General features: G+C 40.9%; 1 protein-coding gene across 2 annotated transcripts in view; it reads right to left on the reverse strand.

Annotated features, from left to right (window-relative positions):
- The window catches only part of olfm2a (olfactomedin 2a), a 42,166-nt gene that overhangs the window by 16,970 nt on the left and 12,479 nt on the right, over window positions 1-12,717 (reverse strand). Inside the window, exon 1 of one of the 2 annotated variants that reach the window (XM_031743507.2) lies at window positions 5,691-6,105. The exons of the other annotated variant lie outside the window; for it this stretch is intronic. Within the exon in view, the coding sequence (XP_031599367.1) occupies window positions 5,691-5,834 (144 nt within the window). The 5' untranslated portion in view covers window positions 5,835-6,105. Of the gene's footprint in view, window positions 1-5,690; window positions 6,106-12,717 lie in introns of those variants that run through there. 2 annotated transcript variants of the gene reach the window in all.

Genomic DNA, 12,717 nt, shown 5'->3' on the forward strand with positions numbered 1-12,717 from the left:
GCTGGAGTACCTCAGGTTTAAAGGATAATCCTTTTCTCCCAGACACAGATGGTTTCAGCAGAGGGGAGGCGTTTAGCTCCCTGTCCCAGAAATTTATCCATTAGATGTATGGGATGAAATAAAAATATGTAATGGACAAGTTTGAAGCTGTCTCATGGTTGCCATGTAAAAGCCCATTAATGGAGAAGACAGCAGCAATGAAAACAACAGGAAACCACAAAATGAAAATTACTCGTTAATATTTCTGGATTTCCCACTTTGTGCCAACTCAGAGTCTCCTCCATTTCCATGACCTCATATCAGATAGCCTGGATGCATGACATCCCATCACCATCAGCTGTAAGCATATCTTCAAACCACAAACTCCCATCCTCCCAAGGGAAAACTGATTAAAGGAGGAACTGCTTACTTTCATAGGCAGAAAAGGAGAAGTGAGAAGTGGCTCTAATTTCCTCTAGCTTGGTTTAAACAGTTGGTACCCAGTTATAATGCTGATTGACAACTTTAGGGGGATCTCTGCTGAGAGAGGTGAAGAAGAGATGCTTCTCCACTGTTTCCTGCTGCAGAGAAATCAGATCTGATTCCCCCAAAAAACTTACTAAGTTGAACCATTATCTGAGTGATTCTCTGTAGCACAAAGAAACTAAGAGTGCTTGGTTTTGTTAATGATTAGCAAAGTTTAGAGGTATTATCCAATTAGACATTTGAGCTGGTGGTATCACTGCTGATTTGCAGGATGGACTTCCTCTGGCGTTTCATTAAACCAACCCTGGAGCTTGCTGCTGTAAAGCCAGAGTTAAATGAGATCATAAATCTACAGCTCCCTACTTTATGAGCATGACGGGAAGTCTATTATAACTTTCATAAGCAGCAGGCAGAAGGGGCAAACAGGCAGAGGCAGGCACAAGTTGTGAGATATGGAAGAGAGCTGACCACTACACTGTGAACTGCCAACACGGCTGAGAAATTGCAACACTACCGAGGATGGACAGGTTAAGAAGAGGAGGAGAGGTCGAGCTGTACACGGAGAAAGACAGAAGACATAGAAGAAGATAAAATCTAGATGTCATTGAGAAGAGGAATTCTTATTCAGGAAATAAAATATGAAGTTCTACCTATATAATCTTTTTCTTTCCTTCATTGTCATCCAGCAGTGGCAGCTTTCATAATCAAAGTTATTTTGCTTTACTTTCTTTTCCTCTCTGTCAGCAGAATGATGCTTTATGCCAGGCATTAACATCCATCAGTACTTGTCCCCACAAAAGTAGACATCTGTCTCTGCTGCACAGTGTTCGATTTTATCTATATTACACCCAAACAGTCGGTTCTCATTTTTCAGATTTGCCAGTTATTGCTATAATTGAGTGTATATAGATAAACATGCAAATGCACACATTCACTCATCAAATGAACAATCAGTAAATCCCTAATGCACAAGCCAGCTGCTGGGCTTTAAAATAATAAAGACACCAAGTGAAGTCCCTGGTCTCCTCTGCTCCCAAGGAAAGTGATTAACACAATCAGCTCAGCATGGTTGCCAGTCAATAATATGAGTCATAAACTCATCATGGCCCTCTCCCTACTGCCTCATTTTGGCTCCCTACTGCCTTTCTCTCCGTCTTTCTCCATCACCCTCATGACTGCCACCCTTCTCAGTGGCGTCCTGCTCGTTTTCCATCTGCACCCAACTTGTTCCAATCCACCTCACACTTGAGTGGCAGTGGGGGTGGGCATATGCATCAAGTGTTTTTTGAAGGGGGGGGGGAGTTCTTGGAGAGGTGAAAGAAAATGACACTCACTGGCACACAGCATGAGCGCGCAACTGCAACTCTACACTTTTTCGAGCCAGCGCCGTGCCAGGTGCCGTAGTGAAAAGCATTTGGATTCTGCTCTTCTGTTACAGCGATGTAAGATAGCTCTATCATGTCTGGTGCTAAACACAGGCAAGAGAGTGCCAGGGTGGCTTATGTGAGAAAACACTGTGTAAACTGTTATAACACAGTTAGTGTTTCATTGGTAGAAATATGGATTACAGAATTGCTTTTGAAAAATGAAGGAATTGCAACAGGCGTGAGTCCTGCAGGGTGGAATTATACTCTTATAATGACAAATGAACCATGTCAAAACCCTGATTCCCTTTTCTGGGATCAATGCCGCTTTATGCTAGACTATCACATAATTAATTAAAGTTAAAAACAATTGAAAATGATCTTTTATAGATTGGCTGAGCTTGTCGCTGCTCCCACTGCATCCCATTAACCTGACGTTAGATTACACTTGTCAGAATCCCAACTGAGATAAATTTCATCGAAAGCAGCACAATGAATGTAAAAAATAGAGTGTGCAAATAAAAGCCTGCGGTCGTATTTAATTTTTAATCCATAGCTGAGAATCAATTTTTACAATACACTTTATTGGATTCCGCAGTGGAAGTGATAAAGTTTACGCTCTCACATCCTGACAGGGGCTGCGTGACCCCAATCAGTTTCTGTGTCCTGCCTCTTTGTACACTGCCGTTTGTTGTTCCACTCTCTCCTCTGATGGTGAGAATATTTTATTCAGACTTCTTCCTCACAGCTTTCTTATTTTAGATATCAAAGGGAGCGTCACCACATGCATACACATCCAGGCACCCTGCTGCAGTTTTATTGAGAGGTACAACAACAGTATGATTATAACCTATCTATGCCAGTCTTGTGCACACATACCTGTATTTATTTATTTTTATCTATAATGAGGCAGTTATCCTTGAGTTATGCTGTGTTCACTCAAAGTGTTGAGAGATTCAGTGATTATTATTATGTAGAAAAGCAGGCATTTTTCATCTCAACAGATTTTCAGCTTTAACTTAGAGCACAGCAGGGTTCAATTCATGGACAAGCCTTTTTTTATTATGTGTCTCGCACTGTGAATGTGTCCTTTTATGTCGATAACTAAGGACACACAGCTCAGTTTTTTTCAACGACAGTTGTTGCAGGTTGAACATACTAAGCTGAAGAACACCAAACTGCAATAAAGACTTGGTGTATCACAATTTATAGCAGCTAAATGTTTGAATTGCAGTAGTTGTTTATGGTAATTATTCTTTTTGGAAGGCAAATTTGGAAGTCTCCTTTTTTCTCCTAAACCTCTGCCCGAGATAATAAGTGCTCTCCTTGACACTGTTTTCAGCTTTGAACATCGTGCTGCTTCTTTTACTTGAGTAGCATCACTTGTTTGTCTTGCCGTCAGAAGATATATATGCTATACTAAGAAATTAAAACTCATTTTTACTCCACGCCTTTATGTCTCATAGACCAGAACTTGATAAATAACTGTAAAAAAGTGCAGAAATTTATCAAATATACCCCTGGTATCTGCTGTGTGTCCACACAGCACTTTAAAAACATTTCTTTTTAAACGTATAACACTCTTTATGGATTAATAAATCATTTTACTATCATAATAAAAAAGATGATTTAGTGTGTACACTCTGTCTGGCAGGTTTATAGCTTAACTTGTCTTAGCAATTCTTTATAGCCACGCTTCTTCTGTGTAAGTGTTTCCAGGGTCTCGTCTGCTCATTAAGGAACATGGTTTTGCACTACACAGATGTGTACAAGCACCCAGGCAGTGTTGTGCTCAGTGCCATCACAGAAAGGCCCACATAAATTCAGTCAGCTGTGTTCTTGGATCAGCTGGTTAGCAGACAGGCACAGAAAGCAAGTGAGGCAGACTTGGAAAATAGCTCTGAGCTTAGAGAATATGGAATGCAGCATGCATGGGTGCCAGGGTGGGAAGCAGGCATGCAACAGCCACTGGCATGTTAGCACCAGAGTGTCACAAGACCACAGCTAGATTGTCTTTGATTCAAGCTCTAAACAATTTGTGAGTCATGACTGCTTCTAAGATCATCACAGGCAAAAGTCTCATTAATAGTGATGGGACTTTGAGGCAAGGTTTTACATTAAAGTTTTATTTGCTGCCATTGTTTATGAACGGAGATTACCCCTCTCTCAAAGAGAAGACATTTCCCATCACAACAGACTGTTACACAGTAATAATTTGTGGCACCATCAAACGGGCTCATCAGTTTTGATAAAACTTTGATGAAATGAACTTCAGTAGCAACATTTCTCCTCCTTTGGCTGTGAATTAGGGCTCCCTCAAAGAAAATATCCACTCATGACTATTTATTGTATTTTATTGTATCCAGTCTTTTGAAATGCAAATGATTAAGCTTCTGATCTCAAATCTTGTTTGGAAAGAGTTTATTGAAAATAAACATGGCGATGTTTATTTTTATCCCATCTGATCCTGAGCAGAATGAGTTGGTATAGAAAAGAAATCAGTGATTAACTAAGCCGTAACCTCTGAGGAAAACTGGAATAATAATATAAAAGACTTATAATCCAAACATTTCTTATTCTGTAACATTGCTGATGATTTGACTTTGAGTTCTGCTCTAAATTACCCAACATGTGCACAAGTTGTTTGAAAGATTAACAGTTTGAAGCAAAATTTGCCAGGTGCTTGACATTTTCAAAAAAGATAACACTGTCTGAAAGTGTTCTTTAAAGGGGAAACATTTCCACTGGCACACCACTGCTACATTAGGAAGACATAAAGTGGTAGACTTCTGCTTTAACAAGCCACTTTACATCCTAAAACTCTTCTTACCACAGATGGACCTTCACCCCTGAGACAAGAATGTCTAAACATTCCGTGTGTACATATCTGAACGCACAAACACCGTCATGCACAAACATCCATGCAAAACCACACATCCAGATGGTCACAGACCTCTTGGGACTTTCAATTTCATTCTGTCTTTTTGAACAGACCAGAACATTTACTTAATGGGTAAGCTGTCATAAAAAGACACTCAGGATAGAGGAAAAGCGATCATTTACTGCAGATGAGCCGGAAAATATTACATTCATTTCTTTCTTTCTGTTTTTGTTTTTTCCCTGTCTGTCTCATTGTCTGCCTTGACTCATGAGAAAGAGACCATTAAGTGTAACATTATGCAGGCATTAACCACTAAAAGAAAAAAAATATCCAAAATAAATAAATAAACTGCTGTTTTATTTATAAAACACCTTAATTGTCCTTATGACCTTTCAGGATGAGGTCAGTGTTTAATTTGAGGAGATAACAATCTAAAAAGCTTAAAGATAGACATAGCAAGGGAGGAATAAGACATACTCAAAGCTCTCGGTGTTCCTCATCACCTCCTTCCCAGCCTGGAGGTGACTGACAGATAGGATCAGCCTGAGCATCAGTCAGGACAGCTCTCTACCTCCTGTCACCCTGGCAAAAACATATGGTCTCCTGCAAACAACCACACTTGGACTGTCCGCCACTCACCATCACTCACAATCACAAGCCAACAATTCTGCATCATTATACTTATGACTCTCCCACAAACATATGCATCATTCATGCTTCACTGAAACATTGTTCTCACATGCATATCTGTCTCCATCGTCTCTCTGTTAACACAACGCGGGCTCTTTTATTCTTACTCGCGTCTTCACACGTCTCTCTGAAACCTCTCTTCTGTTTCTTCACTTTCTCCCTCTGTCTGCTGCTGTGTCACTCTCTTTAATCTGTCACATTCTCGCTTTCTTTCTCACATTCACAACAGCATGCTCAAACAAAAACACTGCACACACACTTGCAAATAAGCAAAAAGAATTAATACGCACGCTGACAATCCTTTCTGATGTGCCCCCTCTGGAGATGGTGGTCCCGTTGAGTCCCACCAGAGAGGGCAGAGTCTGAGACATCCAGTTGGTCACCATGGCCATGGTGCTGAGAACTGCCCCGATCTTTAGCATAGGAACGCTCATGTTTGCTTCCTGTGGGGCCCTGGCACAAACGGCCCAACAGCCAGCCCTGCCCTGCCCTTCCCTAGACCTCAGCTCCAGTCAACCCCACTCTGCCTCAGACAGCCTATCCAGGGAACCAGCCAGTCAGCTTGTGCCTGAGCCTGAGCAGCAGCAGCACCCCCCAGAGCTGGTAAAGCACAATTACTAGACTCACACACCACTGTCTCAGTCAAAGGGATGGGCAGAGGCTGGTTAGAGGAGAGCAGCTCACATCCAAAAGCACCACACTGGAGCCTTCCCTCTCAGAGTGACTGCCTTAGCTTCACCCTCTCCCTCCCTCCCCCTCATTCTCTCTCTCATCTCTCTCTCACTCTCTTTCCATCTCTCTCACTTCCTTACTCTCCTCTTAGCTCTCTCCCTCTCTCTCCCCTCCTCTCTTCCTCAAGATGCAGAGCTGCGCATTGGCTGCCTCTCCGTCTCATCCCCTCCCAATCAGCCCTTCCTCTGTTCTTTCCAGCCCTGTTTTGCATGCGTGTATCCATTCTTTTTCCTTCCCCTCTCTTTCTCTGACATTTGCCTGTTCTTTTATGACTCACGTCTTGATGTGTGCACGCGTGCACTTATTTCTTAAGCAGAGAGATCTGAGACTGATTTCATAGGACTGATCTGTGCTCTATGTTAAGTGACATGTGAATGCCCAGGGCAACTGAGTGCAGTGCTAGGCACAGGAGACCATCCTGCAGTTTCATCATCGTGTTTGTACTAAAGACAGGACTGAGAATGTAGACCAGTGGGTGTTTAGATTAAAAGGTTGGCTAGGGGCGCATCAGTGAATATGGGCAGGTGGTTTGGCAAAGTGGGAGACAGGATGTGGGAGAGATGCAGGTGCTCCAACCCACGGCTGCTTCTGACAGCTCATCTTTCATTCTGCTTCATGACATATCCTAAATTAGCCTGTAGCTTGTACTTTTAAAGAATCAATGTCTGAGTGATAAGCAACGCATCAAATTACACTAACTTCTTGACACTCACTGTGTTACTTTACTCTGATGTTACGTAGTGTAATTGCAAACATTTGCAAGAGGACTGCTTTTTCTCAACCTGGAATTTTGGCTTAAAGTTATAATAAACCTGAATTTTTTTACTCATCGTGATGCTGTAAGATGACCTGCTGAAAAAAAGGATGCTTAGATTACTTCTCAAGTAGCAGAGTTTTATTGTTATAATAAAACAGAAGGTAAATCAGTATCAGATAGCTTACCAACTGTTTCTGTCTCATTTTACTGTCATTTCCCCTCAGGGAAAGTCTGGTTTGAGCCTGTGTCAGGCCAGACATCCAGCATGTTCTGAAGTCTAGACTGATTTCGTGGAAATGTTTTGTCTCTGAGATCATAGCTGCTTGAATTTGTCGCTCACCTCTACTGCCTAATGCAATGGACCAGATGGAGCGGTATGAAAATTGAACCATGTCTCAAATTTTTCCTTGAAGCCTTCTCACAGCAATTATTGGAAAGTTATTTGACGACTGGCTGTGCCATTTTATGCCCTAAATGATGACAGAATGGCCTGCTCAGGCAAAACGGCCAGGTCATCCCCTTTTCTTGCCTTCTTCCTGGTCTGCTGAGTTATTCATTTTGTCAGCCATGGCTGGGCTCCCCTTCCCAAACAGTCACATTGGGTGAATGATATGGGCTCCTCTGTGTGGGGTGTACAGTGAAGTGATAATCAGAAGAGACAGCTTTCTGAGCCCCATCCAAAACACGTCAGCCATCCTCAGCTCACCTGCTATTGCCTAAGTCGTGCTTGTTTGTGCCCTATATTTATGTGGCAACACTGACCCCTTGTGGTAGCCAGTGGAATTGTAAACAAGAGCCGTCAACATACAGCAGGTGATGGCCACTGCCTGTCGTTGTTATTGAGAAACACGGAATTTGATGGCAGGTAGCTGTCACCTTATGAAAATTCTTCAAGGAGATATGAGGGTGAAAGTGGCAGCACTGTTTAGAGTCACACTTTTCCATGTCTAACAGAGGTTTTAGCGAGAAAGGTAAAATGTAATGTGCATGATAGCACACGCACGCATTCACACATGACCGCGCGCACATACACATACATGCTTTCACCTGTTTCTTAAAAACGTTATTCTAATGGAGCCCACGGGCATTTTAAAAATAAACTCTTGTATTCATCTTTCATTATTAAATTAATAATATAACTGTTTGCTTCTTATATGTTTTCTAACAAACTAGTTATATCTGTATTTATCTATGGATTATAATGTGCATATACAGGTCTCTAATGTAATTATATTTTTAGAGCTGAATATTTTTGATCAGTTTAATTTTATTTCAGAAGGTTTTGCTCACACATGGAGGTTGAGGGAAGCAATATTTTACAAATTCCCTTACTGTTTGCTTCCTTGAACACATCATCTGTAAAGCATGCAGTATTGGTCATATTCACAGGGGGGCAGCAAAGATTTAAGCATAGATACAGACATCTTTGAGTCTTTGTTCCGTAATCGAATGAGCAAATCTTCTCAGGTTTCTCAAAGAAAATCTGGTACCAAAGAAAGATGCCTGAGTGAAAAGGAAATTTAGGATGATGCTTAATATATATATATATATAGATATAGATATAGAGATCAAACATTCAATGTGCAGATGTGGCAACTAGCAGATTTAAAATATATTTCACTTTGATTCGAAGAAAAAATCAATTTATTTGTTTTGTTCTTATTTTGTTTTTTGCTTGTTATTTTGTTTGTTTTTTCTTTTTTTTTGTGGCTCCAATTTGTGCAGTTTGACTGCTGAATAAGAGTTCAATAATGCATTATGCAATAGCAAGATAGCACAGAAAATGCTGAGAAAGTAAAAACACACACATTACTCTACACTTCCAAGGATGTTTTGACAGATTGCTGTTCCTAGCCCCTACTCAACAATTTCCATCATCAGAAAGACTGGCATCATGCCAATCTAAAGTAAAAACAAACTCTTAACCCCTCCTGTGAATGAAAATAAGGCAATATAGCTTCAGTTTTTCCACCATGTCATACTCAAAATTCAAACGTGCTTTCACAAAACCTAAAAAGGACATACACAGATAAAAGTAGTTATAATTTGTAAGTCTTTCTTTCTTTTTTTTTATCACAGACACATTTTTGCATCGAGCTCAAGCTCTGAACTTTCTATTTTCAGATCTCAAAATAAACCAAATTGGTATCATTTAGGTGAAAGAAAACTGTTATTTCCATCAGCTGTAATTTATAGTTGGCAGCATGGCTCTCTTCTGGAACCTCCCCTTGCTTCCATGTGCATACTTGAAAAGCTGGATGTGGAGAAAGCAGCAGAAAGAGAGATGTGGCATTAGGTACATCAGATATGCCAAAGTTGGAGCTGTGGTGGTGGGTGGGTTGCAGAGCGGCCTGCAAATGCATAGTAATGGTGAGAAGGCTAAAGCAACCTAAAGAGCATGTCCTTTCTGAGATTTGCCAATTAGATGAGTAGAGGGCATCAACTGAGCCTTCAGCTGGTGTAGGCTGACACAGGTCTATGGCTGAGCTGGATTTAATGGCCTGCCTGAGCTATTGCTATGCTCAATTAAATAAAGTACTCTGTACTAGTTATGTACTGCTCCAGCAATTAAACAGAGCCCCAGACATTGTCGTATAATGTTCTCAGAAGTAATAGTCCAAATAGGTCAAACTAGCCATAAAATAGTGTAGTCCTGTAAGGTTATTGTGATGGCTGTTGTGGTGTGCAGACAGGTACAATAGAAATAGATTTGATATACATAACCTCAAACAGAGAAATCATTCATCATTCATTCTAAAGAATATTTTTTTTTAGATGAAAGATTATGGCTGAATAAAAATAAGTTTCACATGGGAGGAGTTTTCTTGGCCCTCTATTTTCTACTTTCTGAGTTCTAGCAGTGTACACAATTATGTATTCTTCAGTCTGACTTTTTTTAGTGACAGTAACAAAACCACATTGACTCTGTGCCTGCTAATTGTGCTGGTTAACAATATTGAAGGAGGCTCATCCAAGATCCAGCCTCATATCTTTTCTCCGACTTTTTGACTTTTGCACATTTATCTTGCTTTTTGAAGCATCACTCAATCAAAGTCCGCTGCTGATAAGTGGTGCTTTAGCTGTTGCTGTATAGATCATGTTTCCACTGAGCTCTTTAAAATTCTTTTCACAGACTATGGGTCATATGCCATCTTTTGTGACTAGATGGACTAAATAAATGATGGCAATAATGGGTGATGAGGACAATCTGTTATACTTCAAAGAATTCCAGCCTCTGCCAATCAACTGTCTAATCACAAAGTCTGTTGGCGGAACAAGCTTTTATTGAATATTAGCCAGAGAGGAAGTCAACCATTTAACCTGTATTCATTTAATCCTTTTTGATTAATTTTCACGGCCATTCTATTCCATATAATTTTGACTAGAATAATTGGCCAGCATAATTTTCTGCATAACTCTGCTGTGTCATTGTCTGCAGTTTTTTGTCCCTCCCTTTTGTTCTTCGTCACTGTAAATTTTATATAGCCTTTAAGTACCCTCACTGTCTCCCTTTTGTTTCTCTTTGCCTTTTGGGCAATGAGAAAAGATGCACATGATGTTTTACTCTTGTTCTGGCAATACATACAATACTGTGGAGGGATGCATGTTGCGAAGCTCTGCAGCACAGTCACACCAACATGGCCTTGTGTTGTTATTATAAACATCTAAAAAAAAAAAAAAGCCATTCTGCTCTTGCCTGTGGGTGTGGATATAAAGGGCATTTTTAATCAGTTCAAATGGTGAAGCTGCCCACCAACTACAGAAATGGAAACACTTGTGCACACCCATGGGTGGCAGTAGAGCGCTACAAAGCCCAGAGGCTATAGGGACAAGCTTTGGGTGAGACTACAATACTAGGGAACAGAAAGCACCAAGCACAAGCAACATTGTCACCCAGCACATATACACAGCCAGCTACAGATTCACAGCTAAAACACAGAACCAAATTACACCTCAGCTAATTACACAGACCTCTATCATCATGATGCAGAACTGTTATGACTGAAGTAGCAAGGCTTCGCAGAAATAAAGCCCCCGCCTGAGCTCTGAACGATAGCAGAGTCATCTGGCTCTAAGAATACTGGCTATTTTTCTGAGTCATAATTCATTAATTAGCTGATGGACACGGAGGCCCACTGCCTTCTAAATGTATCAAGATCAAAATCAGCTTAAACAAAGTGTGACCTCATTACCATGGCAACTATTTAAATCCCGTAAATAGGTTGTACCCCAAGGTTCAGGCCAACAGACACACTGGTATTTGCAACATGGAATGATTAATCTATTAATGGCTCCTGCAGGCCTCTGATTAAGGAAATTCAACTGGCGTTTTACATTTTACAGTAGTGACAGAGACCACGCGAGGACTGTAGTGTACACATGATTCAAGACTTGCATGCATAAAGTACAGAGGACACGCCCTTTTCTGAAGAATATGGTCAATAATTCAAGTAGTGAGCAATCACCAGAAATAAAGTAGGGCATTTGTTGCACTCTGGCCGCAGAGATGATTGACGATGATGAGTATGAATAATGACAGGATATATGATGCTTGCATACAGACCTTGCATGGGAGTCTGTTAATCTTGAACTTGCATCAGGGTAACTTTTAAGCTTAATTAATCTGAAGACAATTAGCTAACCTTAGGTACATACTGCCCGTGAGAGCTACAGTACAGCCCATTTGTTATGTTCCTCCTACGTTTCGATTTAAGTGCGGGTGTGTTCACATATGCATGCAGAGTTTTGTGTGTGTATGTCAAGGCTTTTTCACATTTGTGTCCACTTCCATGAGCAACACCACTTTTTCTCCACTGAGCTGTGAATTTTTCTGCGTTACCCTTTTATGGTGCTTGCGTGACAGTCCTGGTTAAGCCGTGCCATGTGGGTTAAAGTACATAAAACAAAACCAAGGAACATGACAGCATTATCGACCAAGCGTCAGGCTAAAAGCGCTTAGCTAAAGTAAAGGTCGTGAACAGGTGAGAATTTGTTCTTCTCACCTGTGCTGTAGGAACGTGTATTAAAGAAAATTAATTTGGTAAGTGTGTCTGCAGGGCTATATTGACACCAACACGATACCTTACTGCTGAGCTTATTCACTGTCTTTACAATATAGCCCATAAATCCCATCTAATCAAGTCACAATGAAAGCAAGAAGATCCATCCACAGACAAAGCAAGACTGAAGACTGAACACACATATCAGGCTCCAGAACCTTTAATATTCTTGTCTGAGCTCACAGAATGGTTAAACGTACAGTAAGGTTTCAAGAAATATTGTGCAGAGAGTGAGTAAAGCATTTAAATCCAAGCCAACCTCGCAGACAATATTTCTCTTTTACCCAGCACACATGACACGAAAAAAAAAATCTTGTATAATATACCGGGTAGCTTTCTGAATATACTGCTGGAACATGCATTCAAATTTATTCACAGAAGAACTGATTGCTCCTGATTGCTCCCTTGATTACAATCCTAACTGTCTATGGGGGTTTATACAGTATTATTTGTAGGATACGATAAACTGTATGTGGTTGAATCTTAGATAGCTCAATCAGGCACAAGCAGGGTGCCACATTTTGCTTCGGGCTTGGTAAAAGAAAAGCCTTGATCAAACCAATACACAAGGACTACATGTGGCAATCAGCAGCAATGCATTCTGCAGCCCAGCATGGCTCTAGGTTCTGCCCCTTCTCATGCCATCATCACCAGCTGAATGTGACTCAGTGCAGCCCTTCCTGAGGCTTGATACGCCTAGTTAAATTGCCCCCCTCCCCCCCAGACACACACACACAGCTACTAACACATATGTAGATGCATGCAGAC

Source organism: Oreochromis aureus, linkage group 4 (assembly GCF_013358895.1).
Source record: "Oreochromis aureus strain Israel breed Guangdong linkage group 4, ZZ_aureus, whole genome shotgun sequence".
NCBI lineage: Eukaryota > Metazoa > Chordata > Actinopteri > Cichliformes > Cichlidae > Oreochromis > Oreochromis aureus.